The sequence below is a fragment of the Arvicola amphibius genome, chromosome 4 (assembly GCF_903992535.2).
Source record: "Arvicola amphibius chromosome 4, mArvAmp1.2, whole genome shotgun sequence".
Lineage (NCBI taxonomy): Eukaryota > Metazoa > Chordata > Mammalia > Rodentia > Cricetidae > Arvicola > Arvicola amphibius.
In genome coordinates, this window is record NC_052050.1 from 106,644,280 (window position 1) to 106,659,671 (window position 15,392).

At 47.2% G+C, this 15,392-nt stretch overlaps 1 protein-coding gene across 1 annotated transcript; it reads left to right on the plus strand.

Moving 5' to 3' along the window:
- The first annotated feature begins 13,120 nt into the window (after nucleotides 1-13,120).
- On the plus strand, nucleotides 13,121-14,065 carry LOC119813732 (olfactory receptor 2Z1-like). The gene has a single exon (XM_038329149.1). It carries the CDS (start codon nucleotides 13,121-13,123, stop codon nucleotides 14,063-14,065), a length of 945 nt encoding a protein of 314 aa, XP_038185077.1.
- The last annotated feature ends 1,327 nt before the right edge of the window (nucleotides 14,066-15,392 follow it).

A 15,392-nucleotide genomic window follows, 5' to 3' on the forward strand; every position in this document is an offset into this window, starting at 1 on the left:
AAGGTGCTCACTGTGCAAGCCTGTGGCCGCGGTTAGTCCCCAGAGCTCCTGTGTTGGAAGGAGAGAGCTGGTCCCAGCTAGTCATAGTCTGACCTATACCTGTGGGCTGTGGCACACCTTCTCCCACCATCATTTATGTGAGAGAGGGGAAGGGGAGAAAGAGACAGCGACCTGGGGGAGCAGCTATAGATCCAAAGAGCACTGCAGGTGTGGCTCACTGGCAGAGCTCCTGCCTGCCTGTAAGACCCTGGACCTGGGCCTGAGGCAGGGACTCTTCTGAGGAACCCAGGGATGTGGGGGAGGGGCGTTCAGTGAGTAAAAATGTTTACCCGACAAAACCAGCTAACTGAGTTGGATCTCCAGAACCCACGTAAAGGCGGAAGGTGAGAACTAACTCCAGAAAGGTGTGCTCTGACCTACACACAGGCTTCAAACATATGCAATAACAAGGAAGTTATAAAAGGAAAGCAAGGCCCAGGCCACGCCCACCAGCCTAACACAGGGGTGCGCTTGCTGGGGAGAAGCAGTAATTTTCTAAGGCAACCTTTGACACACAAAGATGACATCACAAGGGCTGGAGAGATGGCTCAGAAGTTAAGAGCATTTACAGCTCTTTGCAGGGACCTGAGTTCAGTTCCCAACACCCACATCAGGGCATCTCACAACTTCCTGTAACTCTAGCTCCAGGGGATCCAACGCCCTCTTCTGGCCTCAAAATGTACTACACACACACACACACACACACCCACACCCACACACACACCCACACGACAGTAAAAAAAAATCCTATTCAAAGGCAACCTGCAAGAGATTTCAGACCCTGGTGGGGGTGCACTTTCCTAGATTAGCAGTGGGGCCACCCAAACATTCCAGGAGATAACAGGAAGTCATTGAGACATCCCCAGCTGTTCTTCACAGGCAGGGACCCAACATCCAGAAGCCAGCAGTCCTGAATTCAACTCCTGTTCCTGAGTCTAAACTCTCAGAGGTAAACCAGAGCCCACCTGCAAACTCCTTTTTCAAGACTGAGCCTGGACCACTGTCTGTGACCAGGGATCCATCAGCTGGGAGTACCCCAGGACTGACCCAGGTGAGTCCTCCAGGGAAGGGAGCTGGGAGTGGGGACATGGATGGGGAGGCAGTCTGTCCTGCAACAGGGAGGATTTTTATGTATCATGTCTTATTTAAAGTCACAGCAAACATGGAAGTCAGAGGACAATTTTGGGGAGTCGGTTCTGAGGAGTTAACTTAGACCCTCAAGCTTGGAGGTGAAGCCATTTATTTCATGAACACTCTCCCCACCCAGGAAGAAACATTAAACAGAGAGGCAGGAGAGCAAAAGCAGACCTGGGGAAGTGTGCTCGACTTAGTTCCAAGGATCAAACTCAGGTCTTCAGACTTGGTAGCAAGCACCTTTATGCAATGAACCATCTTGCCAGCCCGCATCCACCTTAAAATGTCAGTGGTGCCCAGGTTCAGAAATGCCCCAACCCAAACCCATGCATCCTTATTGCGGTTACTTGCTTTGGAGTAAGTCCTTGGTCCCTTATGGTCTGGGGATGGGATCCCGGGCTTCCAGCACGGTAAGCAAGCCCTCATCTACTGAGCTGCATCCTACCAACTATTTGAATGTTTACATTTCTTTAACGATATAAATAATACTTCAGAACTTGATTCAAGAGTGTAAACTCCTTCTCTAAGTGTGGTGGGTCATACCTGTAACCCCAACATCCGGGGAGACTGAGGAATGAGTCAAGGTTAACGGGGCCGTATGGTAAGACATAGGGAGAGCAGTTATTGGATCCTCAGTGTCGGTGAGGAAGGGACTTTTTACCGTCATCTAACTTCGGGTAAACTGAATTCTAGGGGGTTCATAACCTGCTCAGATCCCAAGATAGTTGGGCTAGCACCACCTAAGCCCAGGGGCTTTCTCTCAGCTGAGCTCACAGGGATAGACAGAACCTCCTTATTCTCTTCCCACATCACTCACTGGCCTTCCAACGTCTCCTGTGACACCATGTGTTGATTGATCTCTAGTCTCTGGTCCACAGTTTTCTCAAAGCACACACACCATGGAAAGTAGAACTTCTTTTCCCTTTGGGGCTTAGAAACGCTCACCTCCCCCACCTTCCTGGCCCAGAACTGGCTGTAAGGACCCTTGACCTACTTTGTGAGTGCCGTGTGCAGTGAGACCCAGGAGCTCGGCCCCTCCCAGTGCAGACAAACAGAAGCACGGGGTTGTGGGAACCGTGGAGCCCGACCAGAGCAGGAGAAGACACTGGGTCTGGTGGCTGGCCGGAAAGCGGCAGTCTTGAGTACCGTGATTGACAGCTGAAGTGGGTGCTGTGGGCTCAAGGACTTGTGATTGACAGTTGAAGAGGATGGGTAGGCTTAGGTGCTTGTGATGGACACTGGCAGTGCATGCAGGAAGGACAGCGGAATTGACCGTGTGGGAACTTGCAATTGGCTGTGGACTGGGACAAGGGAGAGCTCAGGGATGGAACCGCTGTCTCTGGGTCTCTGGCTGCTCTGCAGATTAGGATGTCCCAGGTACAGCGTCTTGTAGTGTGGGGACAGAGACTCACCCACCTGGTCCAAGGCAGCTGTCTCCTAGTGTACACAAGGAGAAATGGTTCCCCCTACCCTGAAGAGTTTTGGAACCCACTTATCTGTCAGGCAAAGCCCTCTGTGGGCCCTCCCCGGGGACTGAGGCACCAAGGTTCCCCCTACCACTGCAACCTTCACTTACCACTGGAAAGTAATTTGCCTGCCTATCTGCACCCCATCAAACTCCAGGAGTCTACAAACCACGTTAAAGGGTCTTTCTGTCATCAGCATGGAGGGGACAGAGCCACAACCTCAAGTCACTCACAGTGGCCAGGAATCCCCTTCCTTTTTTCTGTAAAGATTTTTGATTAACTGATTGAGGGAAGGGGGGTGTGCAGTGCCTACACAGGCTGAACGAGAGTATTGCTATGCCCAGATCACAGAGTCTCCCCAAAACCAACTAGAAGACAGAGTCCTGTATGTAAAAGCAAAAACAAAGAGCCTTTATTCTTATTCAGGTTTGAACTCAGACTCTCCCTGTGTCCAAAGTATTGGCAGGATCAGAGAATCTCGAGCTCAGTTGGGGTGAGGTTCTTAGACCAAAGGTTGGGGTGAGGGATTTCTAAGGTTCAGGACCCCTGTTGGCTGACATTTTTCTAGGGGTGTCCTGGTGAAAAGCAATGGGTGTGTGCTGGCAGGTGATCCTGTCTACAATGGTTGGAACATTGGGAATTTCCTTTGGATGGTCTGCTCCTGGGTGGTGCCTGGGTGATCTCAGTCTGTGGTCTTTCTGGAAACCATGTGTTGCCTTACGGTAAACTACTGAGACTCAGGCCTCTATTGAGCTTGTCATGGCTGGGTCCTACGGATCCACCTCTTAGGATACCCTGGAGCTGGAGTCACAGAAATGTGTGAGCCATCCAAAGAGTGTATATACTCTTAATCAATGACCCGTTCTCCAAACTACATTCTTCATCTTTTAGGTGCCTCTACTTAGGCAAATCCAGAGCTTGGATTTGAGTTAGGGATCTTCTTAAAAATAGAAAGAGACTTGGCGGTGGTGGCACGTGCCTTTAATCACAGCACTTGGGAGTAGGATCTCTATGAGATCAAGGCCAGCCTGGTCTATGAAGTGAGTTCTAGGAAAGCCAGGAATGTTACACAGAGGAACCCTGTGTCAAAAAAAAAAAAAAAAAAAAAAAAAAAAAAAAAAAATAGAAAGTGGTATCAAGCAAAAGCTGAGCATTATTCTTAAGCACGAAGATTAAGAAAAAATGGGGAACCTCTCAGAACACAAATGAGGTGTCACACCCGAGTTTGGGGAAGGACTCATAGGAGTCTCTGTTAAGCTCCCAGAATTGGCTGTATAAACCAGTTTGGCAGCTCTCAAACTACAACTCAGAGGGTTGCTAGGAAACTCCCCCCCCACCCACCTTGATAAGGGAGAGGGCTCCAGGCCGCCTTGGATGAAACTATAATCTGATAAAACCAGGAGCCACTGGGGGTGCACAAGGAAGTGAGGATCGAGTTCCTGGTGAAATTCCTGGAAAACTGAGGTTTCCTGCAGGCAAAGAAGCAGTGATAACTGTGTCAAGGTTCTTGTTTACAGCCAGACTTCTCAGCCAGACACCCTCCCGCTTCTCACATCCCAGTAACTGCCCCTTCTTCTCCATCCTTCCTCAATATTGCATGTTGTCCAGAGATTGGATAAGACAGACACTACTGTGGAAGCTCAAGTTTTAATAATAACCCCAGGTTTTAGCTTATTTGATCCTTTTAATATTTAATTGACAGATAAGGTTGTATATATTTAAGACGTTCATCTTTCTGATTTATATATGCACTGGGTCATAGTCATTAAAGCAGTGTAAATAACACATAGATCTCCTTCTAGGCTGTGCACCAGAGCCCAGAGTGGCTGAGAGAGAATCAGCTAGCCAACATCAGCCAATTCAGGCCCCGGTGACCTTTGTTCCTTTAACTGCTCTGTTCTCATGGTTGGCTACTTGGTTGGTTGGACAGTAGGAAGGTCAGCCAGTTGGTTAGATTGGGGATGTTTTATGGGTTTTGTTTTTGTTTTTAGGATTTCTTGACTGTATTTCATTTCATGTGTATGAGTGTTTTGCCTGCATTTATATATCTGTGTGCCATGGTTGTGCCTGGTACCCTCAGAGGCCAGAAGAGAGCAATGGATCTCCTGGAACTGAGGTTACAGATGGTTGTGAGTGTCCTGTGGGTGCTGGGAATAAACCAGGTCCTCTGCAAGAGCAGCCAGCGCTCTAACCACTGTGACACCTTTCCATCTCCATGGGTTTGGAGGCTTTATTGTTGTGGTTGGCTGGTCCATAGGTTGGTTGATTGGTTGGTTGGTTGATCAGATCAGTTTGTTGGTTGGTAGGTTGAATTGAGGTTTTGATCAACCATAAGGCTGGTTTATCGCTTGGTTTGGTTTCTCTTCCTTTTGTTTATAGTTGGTTGTTTTGTTAGTTGTTTGGTCACTATCAGCTGTGGTTCTCAGAGACAGAGTCTCACACTGTAACCCAGGTGAGCCTCAAACTCATGACTCCTGCCTCAGCTTCCTGAGTACTGAGGTTATATGCATGATCTACTACATTCATCTTAATTTTCTGTTTATTCAGTGGCTGTAATGGTTTAAACAAAATGTCACAGGTTCCCAAGTGGCCCAAGGGCCATGAGGGTCAGTGAATCCCAGGCAGTCAGGGAGCCACATGGCGGGTAAGAGATAACAAAGATGGATAGGCACGTCATGCAGAGTGAGGCTGGATATTTATTTAGTGGGTTGTGGAAGGGAAAGGGGAGAAGGGAAAAATAGGGAAGAACAGAGAGAGGCAGAAAGAGAAACAAAGAGAGAGAAAGAACCAGAGAGAGAGAGAGAAAGAACGAGAGAGAGAGAGAGAGAGAGAGAGAGAGAGAGAGAGAGAGAGAGAGGAAGAGGAGAGGAGCAATGGCAGCAGCAGCCTCTATGGGAGAGAGATGGAAAGAAAGGGCTCAGACTAGAAGCACAAGGAAGATCTGCCTGCCTCAGCAGATGGGGGGAGGTAGTGGGTGTGGCTTGTCTCTTAAAGGGACAGGATAGATCAATACATTCCTATCTCTTTTTTATAATAAAAAAGGGGGAGGTTAGGCACAACAGGTTAAAGGAATTGGGGCAGTGGATTCTCAAGACTGCTTCCAGCTTATTTCTGGGCGCCGTCTTGAGGGGGAACCTGAGAAAGCTGGGAGCTGGTCAAATCCTGGAGTAACTGGTCTCTTTGCTCCTGTATGATATTTGTGGTATGGAAATGTCTGGTGTCTCTTACATCTGTTTAAGGTATTGGCAGAAGAGTGGGCAAAGTTAAGTTTGGGGGGCAGAATTAGGAGCAGGGAATTGAGAGGGGCATATCTGACCTGTTTAAGGTGGATCCTTCAGTACAGCTCCCTGGAACTCACAAAAATTTTTTGGGTTTGTGAAAATAGAATTTTTTAGACAGTAGCATACTTATATAAGAATGACTGTGACAGATGTTTTGCATAATGAAAAGTATCTTTAAGAGTATGGAAGGCAGAGTGAGAAAGATTTGATAACTTGTACTTGTTGAAATTTGTTTGGTGTGGCTGTCCTTTTAAACAACAAAACCTTTCAGCTGTCAAAGTGCATCAGAGATAATTTGAGAAGGATGAAATTTTACTTGAGTTATTGATTTAAAAACGACAGAGGACATACTTGATTAGCACCTACAGCTACTCCTCAGGCTTCTCCATGGTCGCTGAAGATTGTATTTGCCTTTTGCTGTTTAGTGCAGGGCCTGCCAGGCTCTAGAAGATCCTGTGGGCTAAGAAATCTGTTGGAAGACAAGCCTATCTTGACCTGAACAGCTAGGCTGTCAATTCCAGTGATTCTTTCCACTGTCTGGAGATCTTCAGTTTAGATGAAAGGCAGTTTTTTCCAAAGGTCAGCGCTTGATACTTGAAGAGAATTGTGGATGGACGTTGTTCTGTGCCCATCTGTCTTCTGTCGTCTTTGGAGGAAGCAGTGTGCAGCTGCTAGGAGCCAACTTGTCTCTTTTTGTTGTGAAAAGTTTATTAATAATTAAATATTTAAATGGCATATTCCCCAGATCACTGAACAGGTAAGGACTGTTTATTGGCTATACAGATGTTATAGAATCTGTCTGGAAATCTGGGTCCAAGCTTGACTGTACTGGCTCTCAACTTAACAGTTGATATTTACACTTGTAAAAAGACAGAAAGAAGAAAAAAATGCTTGCAATAGAAGATTAATGTCAGAACTGACACTAGTAGAGAACAGCTTAGTATATATTAAATCAAGGTTGGATTACATATATAGTATTTTTGTAAGAGACTTAAAAGTACATACCAATTTAAAACATAAGACTTATTGCTTTGTAGTCTGGAATGAGATGCAATGAACAGACAATTATAACATTTAACAGAAAACATAGGTACATTTAAGTTACATGTGTGTACACACACACAGAGTGAACAGGAATTGGGTGAAGTGGATACTCTTGGTGGGCCCTACCAAAGGCATGCAGCTGCACAAAACACACAGGTAACAGAGTCAACACCAAAAAACCAGGCATGGAATAACTCAGTAAAGATGGCAGGACTTGGTCACCTGACCTGGCTCTCAGTTAAGATGGTGGTAAAGTCATCTGACCTCAGTTAAGATGGTGGTAAGGTCTCCTGACTTCAGTCAAAATGGCAGCAGTCACATGTTGTATGGAAGAGAGACCTAGAAGCGTGATCTGCCATGCCACAAGCCACGGCAGGGAGCAAAGGCTGGAATTGAAAAGAGCTGTCTTGTGGATCTGACCAATCTTGTCTGTAGCGGTGGCAGGGACAGTTTGGAAAAAGTAAAGCTTGTGGGACACTGGTGTAGCATAGTTTGAGGATTTATACCTTATCTGAAAACATGAAAACCCTTGAAAAACACCGCAGGGCCCATAGAAGAGCGTCATCCTCTCTCTACAGGAGGGGTGTTAAAGCGTGAGTAGCTCTGGTCTGGACAACTTGGAAGCCAGAGAGGCTAGAGGCTGCTCCGAGGAGTCTCTCATGGAAGGGACCACTTACAAGTGGTCAAAAAGAAAAGAACAGAAAAGAAAGGAGAAAGAAAAACCTGAGGGACCCTGGCCCACAAATCAAATGCACCACACAGCGTGTGCAGTGCTAGCGCAGGAGGACAAACCCTGGGTTGTCTGGTAATGTTTTTAGCTATGTAAACAACCAGAGATGAATCTCAACCATAGCTGTGAAGGCTGTAGCTGGAAGGGGAAAACTCACCAGCAAAGGGGCTGGTGTGCATAGAGGTGGGCATTCAGGCAGATAGAATGCAAAGCTGTTGTAAAGAAACCCATTTATGGAGCCCAGGGTTCCATGTGTCCTCAGCCGGCCCACCTGCAGGAAGGAGGGAATGTGGAGAGCCTGGCCAAGTCACAAGCACCAATGTAATCGTTTAAATAAAATACTGCAGGTCCCTGAGTGGCCTGCAGGCCATAAGGGGCAGCAAGTCCCAGGCACGGAGCCACGTGACAGGTGAGAGACCGAGACAGATGGGCACTGAACGAAAGAGAAGAAGAAGAGAAAGGGGAAGAGCAGAGAGTGGCAGAGACAGACAGACAGACAGACAGACAGAGAATCAGAGTGGTCTGGGAGAGGAGCCATGGCAGCAACTACCTCTTTGGGAGAGAGATGGAAAGGAAGAGCTCAAACTGGAAGCAGCGGTTGTAGGGGGAGGGAGTGGATAGGGCTTGTCTCTTGAAGGGACAGGGCAGATCATTACAGTGGCATTAATTGCCTCCTGTGCCTATGTTATATCACTTAACATCACGTACTCAAGGTCCATCCACACCATTCCAAATGGCAGGGTGTCCTTTCTGTGGCTGAATAATATATCATTGTTAATGTACATCCCATGCATGCAATTTCCTGTTCTTCCTCATGTGTCTGTGGACACTTAGTTCTTTCCCTCCTTAGTTCCTTTGCCTGGAGACACAGTGATCTTGGGAGTTCAGATATGTCTTCCACACACTGAATTTGTTTTCTCTGGATATTCCACCACTACCAGCGCTCCGAGATCCTAAGGTGACTCTACTTACATTATGTGAGGAAGTTCCAGAGTTAGCTGCGCACATGGCAGACAGGCCCTGCTACCCTTGATCCCATTGAATGAATCCTAGGGCACAGCTGGCTCACACAGGAGTTCTAGCTCTAGTTTGAGACCCCCAGATTGGTTGCTGTGGTGGCTGTGCTGGTTTGGACTCCATAGTGTGTAAGGGTCTTCTTCTTGTCATCAGCATCTGTTGTTTCCTTGGTTAGAGCCACTCTCTCTAGGGTGAGTCTCCATGTTACTCTTTCGATTTTAGTTTGGAGTCAAGGTCTTACATGGCTGAGACTGGTTTTGAACTCCTGATCCTCCTGCCTCCATCTCCTGAGTGTTGAGATGACAAGCATTGTGTGACATTATTACTGGGTATGTGAACAAATAGTTTCCTGTCACTCCAGAGAGGAAACTGACAAATTGCAGATACCACCAAAGTCCAACTTGTTGGACCATGAGTTTTATTGAGGTTCCCTGCAGGAGCAGAAATGACTCACAGAGAGCTGCATCACCAAAGTCCACCCCAGCATGGGTGACAGCTCACAAAGCCAGGGGCCTGGAGTGCACTGCACAGCCTGCAGGCAGCCTGACAGGTTGGAGAGAGTCCTTCTAGGTCCCTCAGATGTGGGGAACCTCTTCTATGAGCTCGGCTGGTCTCTGTAACTCAGCAGGTCTAATATCTTATGCCCACTTGAAGAAGGAGGGGTCTGGTCAACCTTGTTGCTTTGGAGGACTTCCTGAAGCCTTTGAGTTGTTTACTTCCTGTGCTTGACTAAGGGTTTCCCAGCCTTTGAGTTGTTTACTTCCTGTGCTTGACTAAGGGATTCCCAGACTTTAGGTTGTTTACTTCCTGTGCTTGACTGAGGGTTTCCCCTGGGGGCCATTAGTTCTGGTTTCAGAGGAACCTTCCACAGGGTGCCCATCTTGCTGTGCCTCCATGCCCACTTCTCAATGGACTTTTGGGATATGCATTTTCCAAGAGGCTGAATACCATTCTCACAAATGTACTGATCTCGTGTCTTCTTCTGAAAACTAACTGTTCATCCCTCACGCCTGTGTGCACTGGCTGCTTTGCTTTTTTGTTTGATTGTTTGGAGTTCCTCATATATGTCAGGCAAATGCTAGCAAAGACTTCCCATGTCGTGGGCCACTTATTCCCCCTGCAGGTCTGTTTCATTTCCTCAGCTGTATGAGTACTATCCAAATTGACAAGCCTCCTTTGTTGTATTTATGGAAGAAGACAGTGGGTATTTATTTATTTATTTATTCATTTATTCATTTATTGCTTTCTTGTTCTCATCTCCTCAAAGGGGTTCTGGGCCTTCTGAAATCATCTCTGTCTTTTTCACCCCCGGGTTTCCTTTATGTTTTAGATTTATTTTGTATGTGTATGTGGGTGTGTGCACATGTGTGCAGTGCCCCAAGAGGCCAGAAGAAGGCATTGGGTCCCCTGTAGCTGGAGTTGCAGGCAGTTTGAAGCCACCGTGGGTGGTGGGAACCTAACTCCAGTCCCTGACAAGAACAGCAGGCACTCTTGACCAGAGGATTATCCCTCCTGCCCGACCCCCAGGTTTCCAGGCCTCCTTCAGTAGCTGAGACAGTGTAAGAGTAAACAACTGTTACCGAGAGAGACAGTGATTGGAGTCTTAGTATAGCAATAGCATGCAGTGGTATTTCTAATTTTATATACCTTAAATCACTCTCTTATGCCTTTACATTATATATTTATATATATATATATACCTTAAATTACCTTCTTTCTTTTTTTAAAGATGTATTTATTTATTAGATATAATGTTCTGCCTGCATGTATGCTTGCAGGCCAGAGGAGGGCACCAGATCTGGGAGCTGGAATGTGTTTGCTGGGAATTGAACCCAGGATGTCTGGAAGACCAGCCAGTGCTCTTAACCTCTGAGCCATCTCACCAGTCCTTAAATTACTTAGACCCTTACAATTTACATAAATTTTAAACCTTTTCTTTCCATCCAGTCATTTACCATGAGAGACACGTGGTTGATTGTTGACAGAGGTTTGTGTCCTACCCAGTACTGAAGGTATTCAGTCCCAAAGAAACACACAGAGTCCTACATTAATATAAACTGGTTGGCCTATAAGCTCAAGCTTTCTTATTAACTAACTCTTACATCTTACATTAACCCATAATTCTTGTCTGTGTTAGTCAGGTGGCTTGGTACTTTTATTAGTGACACAGTCACATCTTGCTGCCTCTGCATTTGGGTGAAAACTGCAGACCGAGCTTCTTCTCTTCCCAGAATTCTCCTCATCTGGTTGCTGTGCATATGCTTCCTTTCTCGTTACTGGCCAATCAGCATTTTATTAAACCAATACAAGCGACAAATCTTTAAAGGGTATAAGACCATTGTCCCACAGCAGTTGATTACTGAGAGTAATCACTGCAAAACAAATACTTTTTTTTTTTTTTTTGGTTTTTTGAGACAGGGTTTCTCTGCAGCTTTAGAGCCTGTCCTAGAGCTAGCTCTTGTAGACCAGGCTGGTCTCGAACTCACAGAGATCCGCCTGCCTCTGCCTCCCGAGTGCTGGGATTAAAGGCGTGCACCACCACCGCCCGGCAAATACTTTTAAAAAGAAAAGGAATAAAAAACAAACCTATGTTGAGCCATGTTATGATGGCACACACCTTCAATATCAGCACTTGGGAGGCAGATGGATTTCTGTGAGTTCAAGGCTGGCTTAGTCTATAGAGCAAGTTTCAGGACTGACAGGGCCACACAGATAAACCCTGTCTCAAAAAAATAAAAAGAAAGAGAGGGGGAGGGAAGAAGAGAGGAAGAAAAGAAGGAAAGAAGGAAGAAATGAAGGAAGGAAGGAAGGAAGGAAGGAAAGAAGGAAGGAAGAAAGAAAGGAAGAAAAAACCAAACTCGGGTCTTGTGGAAGAGCAGCACGTGCCCTTAACTGAGCCATCTCTCCAGCCCTAAGCCAGAGGTTTCTGATGAAGCTTAGCAAAAGTGTGTTAGAGTAAAACAAGACAGAGAGGCTGGAGGTATCCATGGTAATGGCATGGTGACCTGGGTGTCACGAGGTCTGCAGGAAGACCCTTATGTCCAAGGGTCTCACCTTCTGTGGACACATGGCAAAGCAGGTGTTTGTCCTGTGCTCCAAAGGCCAGCATGCCTGTGTTTCTGGGTGTGTCCCCACCAACTGTAACAGGTGCATCTTCAACACAGACGTGTTCAGTGCTGGAGGTGAGAAGGAAAAAAACACCACTGCCAGGTTCTCTGAGATCGAGGGGAAGGGAGGCTGGTGGATGTGTGGCCATGCATTTATACAGTAAACATAACACATCCGCCCTGAGCTAACTGTGGGCTAGGAAATGACTCTGTTATAAAATGTTTGATATACAAACATGAGGACTGAATTCAGTGCCTGAGACACACATCGTAAGAGAGAGAACTGACTCTTCCAAGTTACTCTCTGGCTACCACGTGTGTGGGTGTCTGCAAAATCAGGGAGGAGGAGAGGAAGAGAGAGTGGGAGAGAGAGAGAAAAAACAGACATGGTGGCAGAAGTTTATAATGCCAGGTCTGGGGAGACAAAACCAGGCTGGTTCCCTGACTTCACCAGCCAGCCTGCTTGGGGAGCTCCAAACTGGAGAAAGACCTCATCTTGAAAACCAAGATGGGCAATACAGCCCCTGAGAAACAACACCCAATACTGACATCTAGCCTACACACACACACACACACACACACACACACACACTATACACACATATACAAACACACATGCATACACACACATACACGCATACACATACACACAACAGAAACTTAATAAGCAGGCTGATATTGTATCGCCTCTATCACTGGGAACACTTAGTCCAACCTGCTGACTCTCGTCTCTCTTGAACCATCCCAAATATTCCATTTCTGGCTGTTATTGATTTTCAGATCTCTCTGACAACGGTATGGAAATGAGTCTTTCTTCACAGTTCCAGACATGTCTTGATCTACCTACGTCATCTTGGGCAAGGTCTCCCTACTTCGAATCTTGACCTCTTCAAAATCCCACACCTGATTCAGCCCCAGGGCATCTGGTGAGCTGTGTCTTCTGATCTCCCACTGCAGATGTCTTGTGTACTTTAGCTTAGTGACAGACTTCAGTTGTAAATATTGTTAGACTGCGCTTGCTTGAGAGGTAGCATGATGGTATCTCTCAGATGCCAGGGTGGAATTCTCTGTGTTCTGATCAAAGGTGGATTCTAGGCAGAAGCTCCACCCTGAGCCACACCCCCAGCCCCTCACTTGAGCTGAACCTGGATTTATTCATAAATTTTCATCCCCTTCCAAGTGAGACTCCGGTGGGGACGGGGAGGGCCTCCATCAACAGTTGCAGTATGATGTAAAATTATCCCACTGGGACCCTTTATCAAATCACCTGTGCTTCCATAGACAGTGATGCACTCTGGGAGAATGGGGGCATCCAATGTGTCAACAACCTCAGATTTTACCCTCGTGGGGCTCTTCAGCCACACAGGACCTCATCTCATCCTCTTCTTCCTCGTGGCCACCATGTTCACCACAGGACTTCTAGGCAACACCATACTGATTTTCCTGATCGCCACAGACTCCAGACTCCACACACCCATGTACTTCCTGCTCAGCCAGCTCTCACTCCTGGATATTGGCTTCCCACTGATCACCATCCCCAAGATGGTGGCTGACTTCCTGCAGGAAAGAAACGTCATAACCTTCGGGGGATGCGCCACCCAGATGTTCTTCCTCATGCTCATGGGTGTCTCTGAGGGTGTCCTTCTTTCCTTCATGTCTTATGACCGCTACGTGGCTGTGTGCCACCCCCTGCATTACCAGGTGCTCATGAGAGGCCAGGTGTGTCTGGTGATGGTGGGCGCATCCTGGTTCTCGGGTGCACTTGTGGCCTCCACCCAGACCTCCATCACCCTGACGTTCCCCTTCTGTGCCTCACACACCGTGGACCACTTCTTCTGTGAGCTGCCAGCTCTCCTCAAGCTGTCGTGTGCGGACACTTCCGCCTATGAGTTGGCACTATCCGTCTCCGGGGTGCTGATCTTACTATTGCCCTTGTCTCTCGTCTTTACCTCCTATGGCCATGTTCTGGGGGCTGTGCTGCGCATGCGCTCAGCCGAAGCTAGACACAAGGCTTTCACCACATGCTCGTCACACATGGCTGAAGTGGCTCTCTTTTACGGGGCAGCCGTGTTCATGTACATGGTCCCGGGCAGCTACCACAGCCCACAACAGGACAACATGGTATCCCTCTTCTACAGCCTCATCACACCCACCCTCAACCCCCTCATCTACAGCCTGAGGAACAGAGAAGTCCGAATGGCCTTCGTCAAGGCCATGGGCAGGGCAGACTTCAGGGTGAAGCAGTGACGTTCTGGGATGCTGGTTTTCCCAGGAGTCCTTCTGTGAGGCTGTATACATGCGTGGTTTACTGCAACTGGCCAGCTTCCTCCTCCAGGGTGCACGTCTCACTTCTGTGTGAAAGCTAGGAGTTATACTCCAGCTCGAGGTGCATGCCTGTCATCCCTGCACTCGTACAGGGGCACCAAGGCAGGAAGGGCACCTCAAGTCTCAGCCAGCATGGGACACATAGCAAGAAGCTGCCTCAAAAAATACATTTAGCCAGGCAGTGGGGCAAATACCTTTAATCCCAGCACCCAGAAAACAGAGGCAGGTGGACCTCTGTGAGTTCAAGGCCAGCTTGGTCTACAGAGTGAGCTTCAGGACAGCCAGGGCTACACTGAGAAATCCTGTCTCAAAAAACAAAATAATAATAATAGTAATGATAATAATAATGCATTAAGGGGAAGGCGGGTGAGTCAGCCGTTTAGAGCACCTGCTGGTCCTGTAGAGGACCTGTGTTGGGTTTCCAGCACCCACATCACACAGCCCACAACCGTCTGTAACTCCAGCTCCAGGAGATCCAATTCTCTCCTCCAGCTCCTTGGGCACCCACACACATATGGCACATACACACATAATAAATGTTTTGTAAATTATTTAAACAGGAGGGCAGGTGTTTTAGGCTGTGCATGGTGAAACACCTGTCACCCCAGCACTGTAGAGGTGGAGGCAGGAGAATTGAAATTTTACAGTCAGCCCGCAGAAATGGCTGCAGCCCTGAAGTACTTGCCATATAAACAGAATGATGTGAGTTCAGATCCCCAGAGCCCACACAAATGCTGGCTGGTCGTGATAGCCCACTTCTAATCCAGCCTCCAAAGGCAGAGATGGGATTCCCCAGAGCAAGCTGGCTAGACAGACTAGCTACATCGGTGATCTAGAATAAGGTGGAGGAGTGGAAGAGGAATCCTAACATCAACCCCAGGCCTCCACATGTGCACACACAGATACATATATGCAAAGGTGCATACACAAATTCCATAATGCCACACATGAAAAATAATGGTAAATACAAATTAAAGAGCTGCTGGGCAGTGGTGGCGCACGCCTTTAATCCCAGCACTCAGGAGGCAGAGTCAGGCAGATCTCTGTGAGTTTGAGGACAGCCTGGTCTACAAGAGCTAGTTCCAGGACAGGCTCCAAAGTTACAGAGAAACCAGGTCTCAAAAAACCAACCAAACAAAAACAAACAAACAAAAACAAAGAAATTAAAAAGCTGTCCAAGGTCATTCTCTGGTATATTGAGTTTAAAGCAAATCTGGACTGTTCCAAAAAAGAACCATTAACAGATGTG

What these genes read in the sequence shown, in the direction of transcription:
- LOC119813732 (XM_038329149.1), top strand. Translation starts at nt 13,121, where the DNA reads ATGGGGGCATCCAATGTGTCAACAACCTCAGATTTTACCCTCGTGGGG.